Source organism: Canis lupus, chromosome 1 (assembly GCF_011100685.1).
Source record: "Canis lupus familiaris isolate Mischka breed German Shepherd chromosome 1, alternate assembly UU_Cfam_GSD_1.0, whole genome shotgun sequence".
In the NCBI taxonomy this organism is placed as follows: domain Eukaryota; kingdom Metazoa; phylum Chordata; class Mammalia; order Carnivora; family Canidae; genus Canis; species Canis lupus.
In genome coordinates this window covers 117,374,417-117,393,290 of record NC_049222.1, presented here as the reverse complement: position 1 = coordinate 117,393,290, position 18,874 = coordinate 117,374,417, and the positions used below count along the sequence as shown (strand labels likewise).

Below are 18,874 nucleotides of genomic sequence, written 5' to 3'. Positions count from 1 at the left end.
GGGTCTGGAGGGAGAGGGGCTGCCATCCTAGAATAGAGCCCCCTCTGGAATTCCAGGACGTGATCCCAGATCCCCAGGCCCTAAGAGGCAGCCCAGGGGGACCGTAGGGGTCCCTAGCTCCTCAGGAGGGCTGAGAGGCAGCAATATCCTGGGAGTAGCTTTGTAGTTGTAGTAATCCTCTAGCACGAGGGGCTCAGGGCTGGGGCAGTGGGCTGTCCTGGTGTCGCAATCCCTTGCTGGTGGGAGGATGGGCTTGCCAGGGGCGGGCAAACAAACGGAGGCCACAGCTGGGCTGGGTTCCCCAAAAAGCCAGCACATTTATTGATGCTTGTTCAGGTTCTCCAGGCTTCTTGGTCTCACTTCTTATGAGGGAAGGAGGCCCAGCCAAGGAAGTACAGGCTATAGACAGTGCCTAGGGAGGGAGGAAGGTGACACAGGGTGAGATCCTAATTGCCTCCCTGGACTCTATCTCAGCTTTTTAAAGCCCCTCTGCAGGCTCCTCAATCACCAGTCTGGATCCCAGCCCCAAGTCAGGCTCCAGCTCCCTTCCCAAACTGCACTTAAGGTGGAGAATCCCATAGTCTTGATCCAGACTAGGCTGCGGCTTTCTCCACAATTCCTGCCTGGGCCCCCACTCCTGGGGCAGAAGCCCAAGCCTATGTGTCCCCTCCATACATGCTAGCGCCAACTCCTGGACTGTCCCCAAACCTGGTCAGCTCGCAACCCAATCCCCTTCCTGAGCCCCAGCCCAGCCACTAGCCCTCTCCGCAAACCTCAGCCTGGGAAGCAGCAAACCTCAGCCTGGGAAGCAGCGCGAGCCGGCCTCCTCCCCCAGCAGCTCATGCGGTGGCAGCCGGCACTCACCCCCCAGACACAACCCCATGGTCACTCGGTACAGGATGTTGTCCGTTCCCCCGCCCTTCAGGTGCACCGGGAGGTCATTGTCCGCCTGGGTGGTGGAGGCATCGGGTGAGAAAGGGGTACGGTGGACTGCACCCCGTCTGTCCCTACTGTGTGTGCTCCAGGACCAAGCCAGGGGTCTGGATTCTTCCCCTCGCCCCGCCCCCGGCTCCTCCTACCTGGAAGAGTTTCTGTTTCTCAGCCACTCGGTTCTGGAAGCGGTTCCGGGCAGTTGAGCTGAAAGAGCGAACCAGCGCCTGGGAGACCTGGCGGGGAGGGAGGGGATGGGTGTCGGAGACACCAGAAAGGGTGCCCCCAAGGGGTCTGGCTGTTGGGGGGGCGGGGTGAGGGGATGGGCTCTCAGGCCTGGACGTGGGGACGGCCCTTCCTGTGTCTCAGCGGCAAGATCCGAACTGCCACTACCAGGCAAGGCAAGGGTTCTGTCCAGAAAGGCCCAGAGAAAGGGGACTCGCGCCGAGTCTGGCTTAGAGGTTTCCCGGTTGTTTAGAGGGTCTCGGAAGAGGAGCAGACCCAGAAGGAGACTTGTTCTGCGGGTCCAAGCCCCGAGATTTTTGTTTTTATTTATTTAATTTTTTTAAGGAGGGAAGCTTTCCTAGATTAACGGGAACGCTCCAGCCCTGGGTCCGTGCGCCTACGGGGGTTTGCATAGTGCCTGGGAAGGCCGCGGAGGGCAAGGGCGTTAGGTTCCCAGGGCCTAGTCCGGAGATGTTAACGCGGCCCCGGATGAAGGGCAGGAGCTCACTCCGCGGCGCTGGGCCGTGTTAGGGGCCGCGGCGGTCTCGCAAGCCCTTGGGTTAGCAGCCGGGGTTGAGAGCCCCGTGCTGTTTAGGAGGGAGCCCCGAACCCTGAAGGGGGCTCACGTTCCAAGGCCCCAGATCCCGGGAAGTTTAGTGAGTCTCGCATCGGGGCGAGCGCTTCCAGGTTGGGTTCCCCGGCCGGCCCTTGGGGGCCCTCACCCGCAGCGCCCTCATTGTGCGTCCTCCTCTTCGGCGATGTCACCTCCCCTCTCAACCCAAGGACACACGGAGCCCTCCCCTCCCCGGGGATCCCAGGCCACGCCCTCGGCGCGCCGCGTGACAGCTTTGTCCCGGGGTCGTGGCGGCTGGGGGGGGGGGGGGGGTGCGGGGGCGGGAAGATTCGTGTTCCTGCCGCAGGCGCGCCGAGAGCACGCTCCAATCCCGCCCCCGCGCCTAAAGCTCCGAAGCATCCGTTACTCGGAATTTCTTTGGTCCAAGTGGGGAGGAGCACGGAACTAGGGAATGCATTTTTGGTTTGTTTCTGCGGAGATACCCGTCCGGGGCGAGTGCAGTTCCTCTCCCTGGGTCTCAGATCTATGCCTACGGGAGATGGTATTGGAGAGCGAGTGAGGGCGCAGATAACCGGGTTCCAGCTTCTCGTTCTGTCTGCCTAGACTGGGTGATTGCACCTTCGGAGCCTTAGTTACCGTGTCTGTAACGTGGGAGCTAAATCAGGATCTTCCTCAAAGGTTTGTTGTGAGCATTAAATGAGCTCATAGAACAGCATAACTGAGCCAACCAACCGTTATAATGGTGGTAATAACTTGCACAATTATTGCATAACTGAGCTGATAACTGCACAGAAACAAATGAGAGTCCTTATTTTTACTACTTTGTAGCAATAGGCTTGTTAAAAAACAAGTTTAGCCCAGTCAATGTGAAGATCTGAAAGATTTCATTAAATGATTCGTGAATTGGGCAGCAACCCCATCTATCGAAAGGAAGGGAGCTCCGTGGAGCTACAGAAAAGCAAAGGTTTTGAAAGGCCGCTGGGGAGAAAAATTAAAAAAAAAAGGGGGGGGGGAATTAGCAAAGAATGCACTGTTTTAGGCCCGGTCTGTCTCCTAAGGGGAATGGATGGGGTTTATGGGATTACCTCCTAGTGTTGACCAGTGAATTCCAATTTGGCTGGTTAACGGTTATATTCCTGGGGGTGTTGAAACGGCAGTTAGGTTAGGTATTCAGTCTTGGTTTACTGAAGTGGGGCCCTAGCACAAGTGACTGTATTAAACCTGTGATTTTTCTTTTAATGGGTTTATATACCAAGTATTTTTATACTTAATTTTCCTTTTTACCATGAAAAATTAAAAACAGAAAAAAGGGAGAAAGGACCCATCCACCACCAGCTTCAGCAATTATCACCATTATAATATATTTCATGTATTTGCCCCCATTCAACTCCTTTTTTCGCTTTATTGAAGTATTTTAAAGCAAATTGCAGCATCATAATTCATATTTACATATGTGTCTCTAACAGATGACTTTTAAAAAAGGAAAAACCTGATGATCCCCAGTTTGTGGATTGAATCTGGGATTCAGAAAGATCGTTTAAATTTTTTTCTTTTTATTTGTAGGACAGTGGGTGAATTCTTTAAAAAAAAAGTCTGTAGATTAGACAGTAACATTGTGTCAGTGTTAATTTCCTGATTTTGATGAGTGTGCTGTGAGTATGTAAAAGGATGTCCTTATTTTTAGGAAACACGTGCTGAAGTATCTGGGAGTAAAAGGTATCATATCTGTAACTTACTACCTTAAGATGGTTAAGAGACAAACTATATTTCTATATTCATGTCTTTTTGATCCTGATGTGCTGCCAGTTAAGTACAGTTGCCCTCATGGTTTAGTCATGACTGTGGCATAGTCTAAAAGGGTTTAACAATCTCTTTTAAAGAGGGCTTTTATAACAACTACATTCCCTTAACACTTTCAAACTATGCTTGTAAATTTAATACGTTAGACTTTTCCATTTAAGAGCTACAGTAGGCCAATTTAACAGATGACTCTTTGCTTAATACTTAACATAAGTTTTATGACTTTAGAATTATAAACTTATAAATGCATCAAATCTTATATTCCACTAATTGTTCCAATAGTGTATGTAAATAGTAAGGTTTCAACTAACAGTAAGTCTTAGTTACTAACTGGATTCCATATTTTAAATTGGAATTATAAAATTGACTTCTCATTTGAACAAGTTTTGTAATATTAAAGTTAATAAATAATATTCACAGGTTCCTTAAAACAAAAAAAGTTAATACCATGGTTTTGTCCATCTTAAGTATTTCTTTACATGATTTTTTTAATTTATTTTTTAAAGGTTTTATTTATTTATTCATGATAGACATAGAGAGAGAGAGAGAGGCAGAAACACAGGCAGAGAGAGAAGCAGGCTCCTTGCAAGGAGCCTGATGCAGGACTCGATCCCAGGACCAGGACCCCAGGATCATGCCCTGGGCCAAAGGCAGGCGCCAAACTGCTGAGCCACCCAGGGATCCTAATATTTCTTTTTTTAAAAAAGATTTTATTCATTTGTTATTGAGAGACACAGAGAGGGAGAGAGACAGAGACATAGGCAGAGGGAGAAGCAGGCTCCATGCAGGGAGCCTGATGTGGGACTTGATCCCGGGACTTCAGGATCACACCCTGGGCCAAAGGCAGACTCTCAACCACTGAGCCACCCAGGCATCCCTTTACATAATATTTCTAAATGTAATTTTTATTAGTGAATTCAAAATCTTCCCAAGGTTATATCGTGCTTATTTACACCATAAGATGCTCAATATCACACCATCAAGCATCATAAGGGGAAGTACAAATTAAAACCACAATGAGATACCACTACATACCCACTGGATGGCCAAGATTAAAAAGCTGACCGCACCAAATGCTGATGAGGATGTAGAACAATTGTAAGTCTCATACATTGCTGTCCAATCAGGAGATAGAAACCACCCAACAGATTAAACAGGGACATTTAATATAAAGAATTATTAACTATGATAAAAGAGTGTAAGAAACAAGGAAACCCTTTATAGTACCCTAGTGTTGAGACTACCGAAGAAAGGAAAAAATTGGAAGGGATTTAGACTTTTGCATGATTTGACCATTAGACGACAGAGAAGTTTGCCAGCTTAGCCAGGCAAGACTAGTCTGGAGTCGCTGGATGAATAGACAAGCCTCTGGAGTGTAGGCAGGGGAGCAGACGTTCAGTGACTGGTAGAGTGGACATGCAGTGGGAGTTGGTGCTGGCAGAGGCAGGGGCCTCTATGGCATGCAGGTCATGGAGGATGGGAAAGCTGTTTGCAGAAGGAATGACTGCTTGGTGTATGGCCCTTTGGACCACAGGTGCTTGTGTGCAAGCTACTTGGGCTTGCCGAGGGAATCCAGCAGGTAACAGCCTGTTGCATGGGGGTTCTGAGGGAGTCCAGGTAGGTGGCTGTGTGGGGTTGAATGGGGGCTCATCAAAGGAGTCTGGGTAGGTGGCCTTAGAAAGGCTGTTGCTGGGCTGAGGTTGGGACAGGTTCTGTGGGAGGTCCTCACACCCACACCATTGGATGCTGGACCCCAGCCTGCCTGCACTGAAAATTACAGGAAGCCTCTACTTTCCTGCAGTGTCTTTCAGTGTCCTCTACTGAGAAAGCCTAAGAATGTGCTATCCTTTTTTTCTTTTTTAAAAGATTTTACACTTAAGTAATCTCTACACCCACTGTGGGATTTGAACTTAAAACCCTAAGATCAAGAGTTGCACACTCTATCAACTGAGCCAGCCAGGCAGCTGTAGTGTGTGCTGTCTTTAAAGCAGAAATGCTTAAAGGAATTCCGTTGTCTATCACAGAGCATATGTTGAAGTGTGCATTTGGAGTTGGGATGCAGTAAAACTGTCTACCTCTCTGCCTACTCAGCTTCCATAGGCACCCACCTAGACACATTTGAGCTCTCTTACAGTAACAATAAAACTATTTTTCCCTATCCTTGGTCCAGTTGAAAGAGTTTTACTTTTCCCCAGAATAAGAACCAAGGTCCCAACAGTCACTGTATCTATCACAGCCAATACTAATCACTTCTCTAATTCTGTCACAATCCCACTGAATATTCTGTTATCCAAAGACTAAATTGCAAACCTCCAATAAGAACTTTTAATATCTAAAAGTCTTTTTTTTCAATTTTTATTTATTTATGATAGTCACACAGAGAGCGAGAGAGAGAGAGAGAGGCAGAGACACAGGCAGAGGGAGAAGCAGGCTCCATGCACTGGGAGCCCGACGTGGGATTCAATCCCGGGTCTCCAGGATCGCGCCCTGGGCCAAAGGCAGGCGCCAAACTGCTGCGCCACCCAGGGATCCCTATCTAAAAGTCTTTTAAGGGGCACCTGGGTGGCTCAGTTGGTTAAGTGTCTGCTTTCGGCTCAGATCATGATCCCCAGGCCCTGGGATCCAGCCCCAAGTAGGGCTCCCTGCTCAGCTGGGAGTCTGTTCTCCCTCTCTCCTTGCCCCTGCCCCCCCACATGTGTGCTCTGTCTCAAGCAAATAAAAATCTTTAAAATAATTTTTAAAATAAGTCTTTTAAAAGAGGAAAGAGGAAGGAGAGAAGAGATTGGTTAGAATAAACACTTGCATGTAACAAGTGTAGAGGAAATAATGCAGTTTTCCTTTCCATAGTTGGTCAGATGGTCAGAGTTGATGTCCAAAGCTTCCTTATTTAATTACTCTCTCCATCTTTCCCTGGCTCTCAGCCACAACCTCAGCTGCTGTGGGTTCTTTATGTGGTTGAGTTGACCCAAACCTTCATTCCCAAAAGATTTGAGTCCTCAGGCATCCTGTGTTTTATCAGTTGTAGGTTTTTTTTTTTTTTTTTTAAGATTTCTATTTATTCATGAGAGACACAGAGAGACAGAGGCAGAGACACAGGCAGAGGGAGAAGTAGGCTTCATGCTGGGAGCTGGATGTGGGACTCGATCCTGGGTCTCCAGGATCACGACCTGGGCTGAAGGCGGCGCTAAACCGCTGAGCCACCCAGGCTGCCCAGTTGTAGTTTTATATTAAACTTTACTATTGGGCATGGAAGTACTAAAAGGCTCCAGAGAATCCCCTGGAATCCAGACTTAGTTTTTCTTGCCTCCATTGTGTAGAAGCAACCCAGTTTTACCTGGGTAAGGGATCAATCATTCCAGCTGCTTTGGCTTTTGTTGCCTTTTGGTTCTGTGGCATAGTGCCCCAAAATGTCCAGGTGGAAGTCTTATCTTTTTTTTTTTTTTTTAAGATTTTATTTATTTATTTGACAGAGAGAGGGAGGGAGTGGGGGAGAAGGTGAGGGAGAAGCAGATTTCCTTCTGAGCAAGGAGTCAAATGCGGGGCTAGATATTAGGACCCCTGGGATCATGACCTGAGCCAAAGCCAGATGCTTAGCCGACTGAGCCACCTATATGCCCTGGAAATCCAACTCAGGAATTAAGTGCCCCCAGGGTAAGCATTCCTCCCCGTGGGGACTAAGATCTCCAAACTAGCAGAGCTTGAAATTGTTGAGGAGAGAAGCAAACATTTTTCTAGTGAGTTACTAGTTATTATAGTGAGACTCACTTCCTTCCTTTGATTCCCAGACCCATAGATTCTGGCTGTGGGACAAACAGTACCATGTAGTGGTCTCTGATTCAAAGCATACAGTGCATCATCCTGTAACACAGACAGGGTGTTGTTTCCCACTTGGCCCTGTGACCAAGTCATGAAGTCATTCTACTTTTTTTTTTTAAGATTTTATTTATTTATTCATGAGAGATACACACACACACACACACACACACACACACACACACACAGAGGCAGAAACACAGGCAGAGGGAGAAGCAGGCCCTATGCATGACGTGGGACTAGATTCCGGGTCTCCAGGATCAGGCCCTGGGCTGAAGGCGGTGCTAAACCGCTGAGCCACCCTGGCTGCCCATCATTCTACTTTTCAATTAGGTCTGTTGATACTAGGTATACGGGTGTCTGTAAGACCAGTGTATTCTATGGGCATGAGCCTATTGCTGTATTTCCTTCATTTTGAAATGAGTTTCTTGAACTGACATGATCCTGTGTAGAATGCCATGATTGTAGATCAGCACTTGAGTCCACAGACAGTGATGACAGCAAAAGCTTTATAGGCGAAGCAAGTCCATATTCAGAATTTCTGTTGATTCCAATGAAGACAAATCTTTGCCCCCTTCATGATAGTAGAGGTCCAATGTAATCAGCTTGCCACCAGGTAGCAGGCTGATTCTCCTGGGAATAGTGACATTTGGGACTCAAAATGACTGTTGGTAGATTAGGCACTCGACAATGGCAGTTGTGGCAAAGATTTTCTCCTTGACTGAATGGTCAGGCTCCTCTGAGCCCTCTTCTTGACTAGGCTTGATCTTGAGCTTCTGTCTCTATCCTTACAGAGTCCAGTTTTAGCAAGAATCCTGCTAAGTCAGTTTTGTCAGAATCTCCTGAAACCCCACTTCTGATCATCCTTGACATCTGACCAAATTCATCAGCCCCCCAACCCCCCAGGCAATATTTGATCACCCTGACCTGCCTTCAGCAATAATTCTGTTAGATCTATTTACCAAAGAATTTCCCAATCCTCTTAGTAATTTTCCATCCACTCACCTTACCCCCTTTGGCTCTGAATCCCACTTTTCCTGATATTCAGAGTTGAGCCCAGTCTCTCCCCCTTACTGAAAATAAACTCCTTTGCAGTAGTCCCTATATTGTGATTATCCTGAATAGAGTCCACCTTAGCATTTTAATAAGTGTCAGAATAACTTTTTCTCTAACAGTAGCCAAGTCAGCCTTGGTAAGGAGATGTCCATGTTGTTGAGCCCATCCCTGCCACCATGGCCACTTTGTTTGTTTTGTTTTTTAAATACTTTATTTCTTAAGTAATCTATACACCGAATGTGAGGCATGAAACACCGCCGCCCCCCCGCCCCCAAGATCAAGAGTTGCATGCTCTACCAACTGAGCCTGCCAGGTGCCCTGGCCACTTTGTTTATGGACACACTGAGCAAATGTTGGGGTAGCTTGGAATGCCCTTTGGTGGGCATTCACATAGAACACAGTTGGTGCATATTCTGGGAAGTCCATCCACATACTTCTTCCCAAAATTCCTTGTCACTAATCTTTCAATCTTGTTCCTTCCAAGTTTTGACCATCCACTCAGGACCATGAGTACCTGCCTATAAATTCGTATACCTCCATACTCTTGACCACTCCAGACAATGGACAATCAAATGTCCCTTTTGCAGTTTTGACCTCTGTCCTTCAGATTCATCCCTGCAGCTGTCCCCCTTCAGGCTGTACCAGCATATTGTGAAGACTGTCTGTAAACTAGGTTCACATTTGTTCTTCCTCAGTTGGTCGGGACATTCCCATTGGAGGACAGTAGGCTTGGATTCAGGGAGAGGAGGCGATGCAGTAGGAGATATTGCTGGATCTGCGCTAGCAGTGGGGCAGCTTGGCCTACAGCCTGAACTTAATCTGCATCCTGCTCTTGTTCTGGTCCTCGCTCAAAGCAGTCAGCCTTACGGGTGAGTCTGAAGATGGATCAAAGAAAGTAGCACACTCAGCTAAGTTCTAGCTGCTAACATCCCCCAAACAGGGGCAGCCTGGGTGGCTCAGCAGTTTAGTGCCGCCTTCAGTCCAGGGCCTGGTCCTGTCCTGGAGACCTGGGATCAAGTCCCACATCAGGCTCCCTGCATGGAGCCTGCTTCTCCCTCTGCCTGTGTCTCTGCCTCTCTCTCTGTGTGTCTCTCATGAATAAATAAAATCTTTAATAATAATAATAATAATAATAATAATAATAATAAAATCCCCCCAACACCTACCAAATGTTTTGCTTCTTTCTTTGTGGTAGGTAGTGTGAGTTGTAGCAACTGTCTTACCTTAGAAGGGAAATCTTGGGGCCATTTGGGTGGTTTAGTTGGTTAAGCATCTGCCTTCGACTCAGGTCATGATCCCAGGGTCCTGGGATGGAGCCCCGCATCCGACTCTCTGATCAGCGCAGTGCCAGCTTCTCCCTTTCCCTCTACCTGGTGCTCTGCCTGCTTGTGCTCTCACTCTATCAAACAAATAAATACAAATCGTAAAATAAAAGGGAAATCTTTTTTTAATAATAAATTTATTTTTTATTGGTGTTCAATTTGCCAACATACAGAATAACACCCAGTGCTCATCACGTCAAGTGCCCCCCTCAGTGCCTGTCACCCATTCACCCCCACCCCCCGCCCTCCTCCCCTTCCAATACCCCTAGTTCGTTTCCCAGAGTTAGGAGTCTTCATGTTCTGTCTCCCTTTCTGATATTTCCTACCCATTTCTTCTCCCTTCCCTTCTATTCCTTTTCACTATTATTTATATTCCCCAAATGAATGAGACCATATAATGTTTGTCCTTCTCCGATTGACTTATTTCACTCAGCCTAATACCCTCCAGTTCCATCCACGTTGAAGCAAATGGTGGGTATTTGTCATTTCTAATGGCTGAGGAATATTCCATTGTATACATAAACCACATCTCCTTTATCCATTCATCTTTCGATAGACACCGAGGCTCCTTCCACAGTTTGGCTATTGTGGACATTGCTGCTGTAAACATCGGGGTGCAGGTGTCCCGGCGTTTCATTGCATCTGTATCTTTGGGGTAAATCCCCAGCAGTGCAATTGCTGGGTCGTAGGGCAGGTCTATTTTTAACTCTTTGAGGAACCTACACACAGTTTTCCAGAGTGGCTGCACCAGTTCACATTCCCACCAACAGAGTAAGAGGGTTCCTTAAAAGGGAAATCTTTATATACTTTAGACCACTGAAATCCCAAGACTTTGCTGCAGTGTGGGGTCTCCAAATTTCAATGGCTTTTCTATCTTCTCATTCTGAATGCTTTACTAAAGCATTTAAAGTACTTGCCACTTTTTACTCATCAGGGCCAATCCCCAGAATGTCGTTCTTACAGAGGGCCAGTCCTATGGTTTGTGAAAAGTCAAGGTGATCAAGATCTTGGCAGACAATATATTTTTTAAAAGATTTATTTATTTATTTATTCATGAGAGACACAGATTGAGAGGAGAGGCAGAGACATAGGCAGAGAGAGAAGCAGGCTCCTTACAGGGAGCCCGATGCGGGACTCGATTCCGGATCCGGGGATCACGACCTGAGCCAAAGGCAGGCACCCAACCGCTGAGCCACCCAGGCATCCCACTTGGCAGACAATATTATGGCAAAGAGCAGGAGAATTCACATAGCCCTAAAGACACTACTGTGAAGGTACATCCCTTGGATTGATGGTTAAAAGCAAACTTCTGGTGGTCCTTGAAAATTGGTACGGAGGAAAAGGCATTAGCCAGGTCAACAGCTGCATGCCAAGTCCCAGAGTCTGTCGTTTTGCTCCAGCAAAGATACTAACACTGGGGATAGAGGCTGTAGTTGAAGTAGCTGCCCGATCAAGTTTCTGATAGCCCACAGTCTCCAAGATTCTATTTTTTATTCTTATATTACCTATTGATTTATTTTAATTATTGAAGTCTAGCTGACACATCATGTTACGTATTTTCAGGTGTACAGCATAGTGCTTTGACAATCCTATATTACTCATGCTCACCATTTTTGATACATTTTTAAATAAATTGCAAATATCAATATGAACCCCCTAAATACTTTGTTGACTAGACTACATCATTAACTTGATTGCCTGGATACTTGAGGGTATGGAGAGGAGTGTTATTCTATATGGCTGGGAGGGGTGTAGATTAGAATCCCACCTTTCTGGCAGCCCGGTGGCGCAGCGGTTTGGCGCCGCCTGCAGCCCAGGGTGTGATCCTGGAGACCTGGGATGGAGTCCCACATCGGGCTCCCTGCGTGGAGCCTGCTTCTCCCTCTGCCTGTGTCTCTGCCTCTCTCTGTGTCTATGAATAAAAAAATAAAATCTTTTAAAAAAATAGAACCCACCTTTCTAACAGTTTATCAGATAGCTGCTGTGGTGTCTAAATGGGGTGTCTGTCTGATTGGTTGGGGATCCCGAATGTGGGGCAACAATTGGTGGAAGCCAGTGGCATAGGAGGTGAAAGGAGTCACCCAAGGCAGAACAAAGGTTATTGAATACACTGCAAGGGAGAAGCAGGCAGGACAGCAGAGGAGAGGCCATCTGCAAGGAGGCAGAGGGTGGGGGCTGCTTTTAAAGGGGGAAGATGAGGAGTTATTGCGAGGGGTCATTGCGACGTATGGAATTTCCCTTCTTTGGTAACTGTGCCTGGTTGTAAATAGCCCATTGGTCAGTTAGGGCCTGTGGATATTTTGAGGCTGGTCGCTTACTAGGCTTGTCTGTATTCAGCCAGAGGGTCGCTGTGGGCCCTTTCTACATTCCATCCCTCAAGCCTGTTTGCCTACAAGCAGCCTCTGTGGCTATGTAAAAATAGTAAACACTACATCTGCTTTGCTACAGGGCAACAATCAGCTGTAGCTTCAGAGCAGCTGCCCTTTTAAATAGGAGGGGCAGATAGCAAAACAGGTGCCCCTTTGCAGTGTGATTCTGCAGCTTATTCCAATTTGGCCACCCTTGTAACCTGAGCTTGGCCATATGACTTGCTTTGGCCAAAAGCAATAGTACTACATTAGCCATTTTGACACTAACAGGATTGAAAAATATTTGTACACTGAGACTTGTCCTCTTTTGCTACTCTTGTGAGCTCTGTGACCCCCACTGGGTGAACAAGCCCAGGCTAGCCTGCTGGGTGATGAGGCAACAGGCCAGGCACTCCCCATTGATCTAGCTGAGACCAAGCCAATCACTAGACATGAGTGACCACCCAGCCCCAGCTGAGTCAGATCAGAACTGTCCAGCTAACACACAAAATCATGAGAAATAATAGATGCTTAGTATTTGAAGTTACTAAATTTTGAGTAGTTTGCTACTGACATAGGGACATGCATTTCCACCCACTAAGGTTCCCACCAACCCCTAATATCTTATGCCTGTTTACTTATGCATATTCCTTGCCCTATCCTGGTAGGCATTCGGATTTGCCATTCATGGGACAGGGCTTGGTGTGGTCAATTGGTTCCAGTTTCAGCATTGCTCTCTACTTCCCCATTCCTACTACCTGGGGAGGAATCCTGCGTCTCTCACTCCAACCACCTCTTTTCCCCAGCACCTTCACCCTGGTCCAGCCCGCCACGTCTTCTCCGTCTTGGTTCCACAACACTAGTTTGTTTTCTGTCTCCCTGCATAGATCTGTAAACACAGGGCTGCCCCCTCATTTTTAAGCAGGGAAAAATTATTTTTCGTGGTCTCTTGCCAATGGGCTACATAGCTACTCACATAGGACAATTTTTTTTTAATTGGAGTTCAATTTGCCAACATATAGCATATCACCCAGTGCTCATCCCGTGAAATGCCCCCCTCAGTGCCCGTCACCCAGTCACCCCAACCCCTGTCCACCTCCCCTACATAGGACAATTCACCTATCTTTCATCACATTGCTCTAAGAGTAAGGGACTGGGGAAAAATGAGCTGATGCCCTTACTCAGTTTGAGGTTTTTTTTTTTTTAATTTTTATTTATTTATGATAGTCACAGAGAGAGAGAGAGAGAGAGAGGCAGAGACACAGGCAGAGGGAGAAGCAGGCTCCATGCACTGGGAGCCCGACGTGGGATTCGATCCCGGGTCTCCAGGATCGCGCCCTGGGCCAAAGGCAGGCGCCAAACCGCTGTGCCACCCAGGGATCCCAGTTTGAGGTATTTAATAAGAAATCTGTCTCTAATCCATTATACCTCTCATGCACATTCTCAATAAAATTAATAAAGATGAATATTAACAACCCAACGATGTGATTCAGTCACATTCCACATCGTCTGCTTCTTTCTGTCCTGAAACCAACAGAGTCTGATTATTTATAATTTCTGCTCCCCTATACAATCAGCTTGTAGTTATCTCTTTAGGGACCCTATGGCATGACCTTTAAATTTCAAATTATGTTAATCTACTGACCAACCTTTTCTATAGTTTTTGTTTAAAATGTTGAGAGACAGGACTTGATCATTTCAGATCCACTTTCTGTGCTAGGCCATGTCACTGTCTCTGGTAGCCTAGGCTTGAAGGGCCACGTCCAGTTAGCATTGACAGGATGTCTCAACTACTAGGCAGCAGGAAAGCTGGGGGCACGGGGAGGGGTGTGGGGGGGGGGAGGGGTGTGTGTGTGTGGGGGACAAACCGGCAATGATTTGCTCCTTCCTCATAATAGAGTCTCCTTTTACCTGGATTCTTTCAAGTCAGTGCCTGAGGTGAAAATAGTGTAGTTAAAATTTCCCTTGAAAAATATCTTAAGATGGCTGTCACCCAGTTACCCCATCACTTCACTTACCTCCTCAACAGCAACCCTGTTTCTTTCTCATAGTTAAGAGTCTCTCATGGTTTATCTCCATGCAACTGATGAATTACTAAACTCTACATCTGAAACTAAAGATGTACTCTATGTTGGCTAATTGAATTAAAAAAAGAAAACACCTTAAGATGACACCAAATTGGAAGGTAAGATGCCATCTTTTCTTTTATCTCCATCTTTCATTATGTCAAGCAGTCCTTTTTCCTTCCATTTTGTTTGTTTGTTTGTTTCTAAATATTTTATTTATTTGACAGAGAGAGAATGAGCTGGTTGCTCATGAGGGGTTGAGGGAGAAACAGGCTCCCTACTGAGCAGGGAGCCTGACGTGGGGCTCCATCCCAGGACCCTGAGATCATGCATGACTGAGCTGAAGGCAGATGCTTAACAGACTGAGCCACCAGGCACCCCCTTTCCCCTCCCATGGTAAAACAGATTGCTGTGGCTTTGGCTAACCATCAAAGTTAGATTTGGATTTAGGGGCCATGTTGTATGAAAAATACACTCAACTCACACGCATCCAGGTGAGACATGGGAACCAAGGAAGCCGTAGTTTATGCCCTTATCTTATGCTCATTCAGGAGCATATGCTGTTCACTCATTGAGTGGAATGGAGGGCAGAATAATTTTCTTTGTTTGAACAAATATTTTTTGTGATCTCTTGGTTTATTGTGAATTCATGTAGTTGACTCTGGATTTATTAAACATGCATCCAAAATGACTCAGCTGGGGATCCCTGGGTGGCTCAGCGGTTTAGCGCCTGCCTTCCACCCAGGGCATGATCGTGGGGACCCAGGATTGAGTCCCACGTCGGGCTCTATGCATGGAGCCTGCTTCTCCCTCTGCCTGTGTCTCTGCCCACCCCCCTCTCTGTCTCTCATGAGTAAATAAATTAAAAAAAATCTTAAAAAAAAAAATGACTCAGCTGCATAGCAACTGTCTTTGCTGCTTCCTGTCTTACCTCTGCCTCTGCAGTCAGTTTTTCACCCTGGAAAGGAAGGTAGTTGTTCTATTTATCTATCTGTTGACTTAGACTCTATTGCATTCCCAGCATCTGGTACATGGGTGGATTTGATAAATATTTGTTGAAGGAAGGGTAACCCAAATGTTTTCTAATTTGCTCACTCCCACTCATTTAATAAAGAAGGACCTCAGTTGCTTCTCTTACTTTTATCTATCTTCTAGATATTTCTGGGCATCCTCAGGGAGTGTCTGCCCTTGCACCACTCACCCAGTTGTTCCCTGTTATCTGCAGCTGAGGCATCAGTGTTCAGGAAAGAAAACAGAAATCTATCTAGGCTGGGCAACCCCGGTGGCCCAGTGGTTTAGCACTGCCTTCAGCCCAGGGCATGATCCTGGAGACCCAGGATTGAGTCCCGCATCAGGCTCCCTGCATGGAGCCTGCTTCTCCCTCTGCCTGTGTCTCTGCCTCTCTCTCTGTCTCTGTCTCTCTCTCTATGTGTCTCTCATGAATAAATAAATAAAATCTTAAAAAAAAGAAAGAAATCGATCTAGGGATTGAATAATGGAAAGGTTGGAAAGACTGAGAGAGCACTTTCTTTTTTTTTTTTTTAATTATTATTATTTATTTATTTATTTATTTATGATAGTCACACACACAGAGAGAGAGAGAGAGAGAGGCAGAGACATAGGCAGAGGGAGAAGCAGGCTCCATGCACCGGGAGCCCGACGTGGGATTCGATCCCGGGTCTCCAGGATCGCGCCCTGGGCCAAAGGCAGGCGCCAAACCACTGCGCCACCCAGGGATCCCGAGAGAGCACTTTCTAATCAGGATTTTTACCTAATTTGTGGGGACTGCAAAAAAGAAAATGTGGGACCCCTTGTTGAGACAGCAGGGAAAAAGTGCCATTAAGAATACTAAAAAATAGGGATCTCTGGGTGGCTCAGCAGTTAGCACCTGCCTTCAGCCCAGGGTATGATCCTGGAGACCGGGGATCGAGTCCCATATCAGGCTCCCTGCATGGAGTCTGCTTCTCCCTCTGCCTGTGTCTCTGCCTCTCTCTCTATGCCTCTCATCAATCAATAAATAAAATCTTTAAAAAAAAAAAAGAATACCAAAATATAAGGGCACTTGGGTGGCTCAGTCTGCTAAGCATCTGCCTTTGACTCAGGTCATGGTCCTGGGGTCCTGGGGTCCTGGGTTCAAGTCCTGTGTCGGGCTCCCTGCTTAGTTGGGAGTCTGCAGCTCTCTCTGCTCCTTCCCCAGCTCATGCTTTTTCTCTCTGTCTCTCAAATAAATAATATCTAAAAAAAAAAAAAAAAAAAAAAAAAACCGAATACTAAAGTATAGGGATGCCTAGGTGGCTGTTTGGGTTAAGTGTCTGCCTTCGGCTTGGGTCATGATCCCAGGGTCCCTGAATCAGGCTCTCTGCTCAGCAGGGAGTCTGTTTCTCCCTCCCTCCACCCACCTACCCCCGCCCCCCCGCTCATGCTCTCTCTCTCAAATAAATAAATAAAATCTTTTAAAAAGAGAAGAATACTAAAATATAAAGCTTTTTTTCTTTTTTCTATGATCTCTCTCAACTTGTCATAGTGTTTTGAATTTGCTATTTAATGCTGTGCTCCCAAGGGCAATGATACTCCTCGGGTGAGTACAAACACAGGTGTCTAGGGTGCCTGCCCTGCAACTCTGTCTGCCTACAAATGCGCCTAATGACAAAATGTCTTCCTAACTAGGCTGCCCACCGGCTGCCAGCTCCCCTCTCCCCACCAGCCACTGCACCAACTCCTTGTGTCCTGGCCAGAGATGGAGAAGTTGAACCAGGCATCTCTCCTTCCCATGAGCATGGTGCCTGGGGTAAAGCAACTTCTGTGCCAAGAAGAGCCCAGGATCAAAGGTGGGCAAAACATTCTTTCCTACCAGGTTCCCTGCTGAATGTGCCATGGTATGATGACTGAAGTGGCGGGAGCTGGTGCACCCTGTCCTCCCCCCAGAGGTCATAGGCAACGGAGGACCTCAGGAACACAGAACAGGCAGCTAAGAGCCTGTCTCAGGGAGAGTGGCAGAAGAGAGCATGCATAGCAGTCAGGCCCCAGGTCCCTGGTGCTGGCTCTACTGTCAGATTTCACTTACAAGATACATATTTAAAGATAACATTGTTCAGAACTTCAAAACAGGGGCTCCTGGGTGGATTAGTTGGTTAAGTGGCTGCCTTTGGCTCAGGTCACGATCCCAGGGTCCTGAGATTGAGTCTTATGTCATTGGGTTCCCTGCTCAATGGGAGCCTGCTTTTCCCTCTCCCTCAGCCCCTCCTCCAGCTTGTGCTCTGCTCTCTCTTGCTCACTCTCTCTCTCTCTCAAATAAATAAAATCTTAAAACACACACACACACACACACTTAAAAACAGCAACCATAGAGCATTAAATCCCAAGCATGTGGCCCTTTTGAGTCTCAGAAAGTGACTGCTCTGTGTGGCCTCGGCAGGGATGAGGTTGAGAACACACTCCTTTCGCACTGACCTGGGGTCAGGAAGGCTGAATCAAGAAGCTGCTGTCACCATTGCTCAGATCTCTTCTGGAAATGGTTTTGTCAACTTGCAGGACAAAAGAGCTCTAACTCAGAGAGCTAGCTGAGGATATAAGCTATGCTGCCCTGTGTTAGGTAGCTTGAAGACTGTTATAACAAAAAGGCGACAAAATACTGTAGTTTAAAGAACATGCAACTTCTATACCAACCGATCTCAATACATAGACCTTTTTTGGATCTTGATAAGAACAAAGAGTAAAAGAAAAAAATTGTGACATTTTTGAGAAAGTTGGAAACTTGAACAATGATAGATTTCCTTCAATATTTTATTACAAAAAATTTCAAAGATACAGAAAAGGTGAAGGCACCTTAGCATGAACACTCATGTATCTAACACCTAGACTTTATTTCACAATAACATTTTGTTATTTTGCTTTATCAGATAACTAGCCATCTGTACCTCTATCAATCTATATCTTTTTCAATGTATTTTTTAAAAGATTTTATTTATTTATTCACAAGAGACACACACACACAGAGGCAGAGACATAGGCAGGAGGAGGAGAAGCAGGCTCCATGCAGGGAGCCTGATGTGGGACTTAATCCTGGGACTCCGGGATCACACCCTGAGCTGAAGGCAGATGGTCAACCACTGAGACACCCAGGTATCCCCTTTTCAATATATTTCAAAGTAAATAGGAGATATCAGTATTCTTCTCCCAAATATGTCAGCATGTGTCACTAACTAGACTGCCTGGATATTTCATTATATAAATAATTTGAAATTTTTATATGTGATATGGTTTTGGTGGTTGTATTTTAGAAGTCTATGTTTTAGAAAGACATACTTAGGGGAGCCTGGCTGGCTTGGTTGGTGGAGCATGTGACTCTTGGTCTCAGGGTTATGAATTTGAGCCCCATGCTGTGGTATAGAGAATACTTTAAAAAATATTTTATTTATTTATTTGAGAGAGAGACAAGGATAGCATGAGCAGAGGGAGGGGCAGAGGGGGACAGAGGGAGAAGCAGACTTCCCACTGAGTAGGGAGCCGACCATGGGGCTTGACCCTAGGACCCTGAGATCATGTTCTGAGCTGAAGTCAGACACTTAACTGACTGATCCACCCAAGCGCCCCCCTAAAAAAAAAAATCTTAAAAAAAAAACAGCCCAAACCCCCCCATACTTGATAATTTTTTGGTACGACATCCAGTGTATTAATCACTGCCAATAAACAAATTATCCCAGGGGATCCCTGGGTGGCTCAGCGGTTTGGTGCCTGCCT

The 18,874-nt window shown here is 46.4% G+C and overlaps 1 protein-coding gene across 2 annotated transcripts; it reads right to left on the bottom strand.

The window, feature by feature from the left end:
* Nucleotides 1-292: 292 nt before the first annotated feature.
* Nucleotides 293-2,020, bottom strand: COX7A1 (cytochrome c oxidase subunit 7A1). Of its 2 annotated transcripts, none has more exons than XM_038529214.1 (4): nt 1,878-2,020; nt 1,080-1,166; nt 796-949; nt 293-412 (listed from the first exon to the last, which is right to left on the bottom strand). In XM_038529214.1, exons 1-3 carry the CDS (start codon nt 1,890-1,892, stop codon nt 797-799), a joined length of 255 nt encoding a protein of 84 aa, XP_038385142.1. In that variant the 5' UTR covers nt 1,893-2,020; the 3' UTR covers nt 293-412; nt 796. The 2 variants fall into 2 exon arrangements, with proteins under 2 accessions (XP_038385142.1, XP_038385143.1); XM_038529215.1 differs by having other exon boundaries at nt 294-412; nt 865-949; nt 1,878-2,012.
* Nucleotides 2,021-18,874: the final 16,854 nt, after the last annotated feature.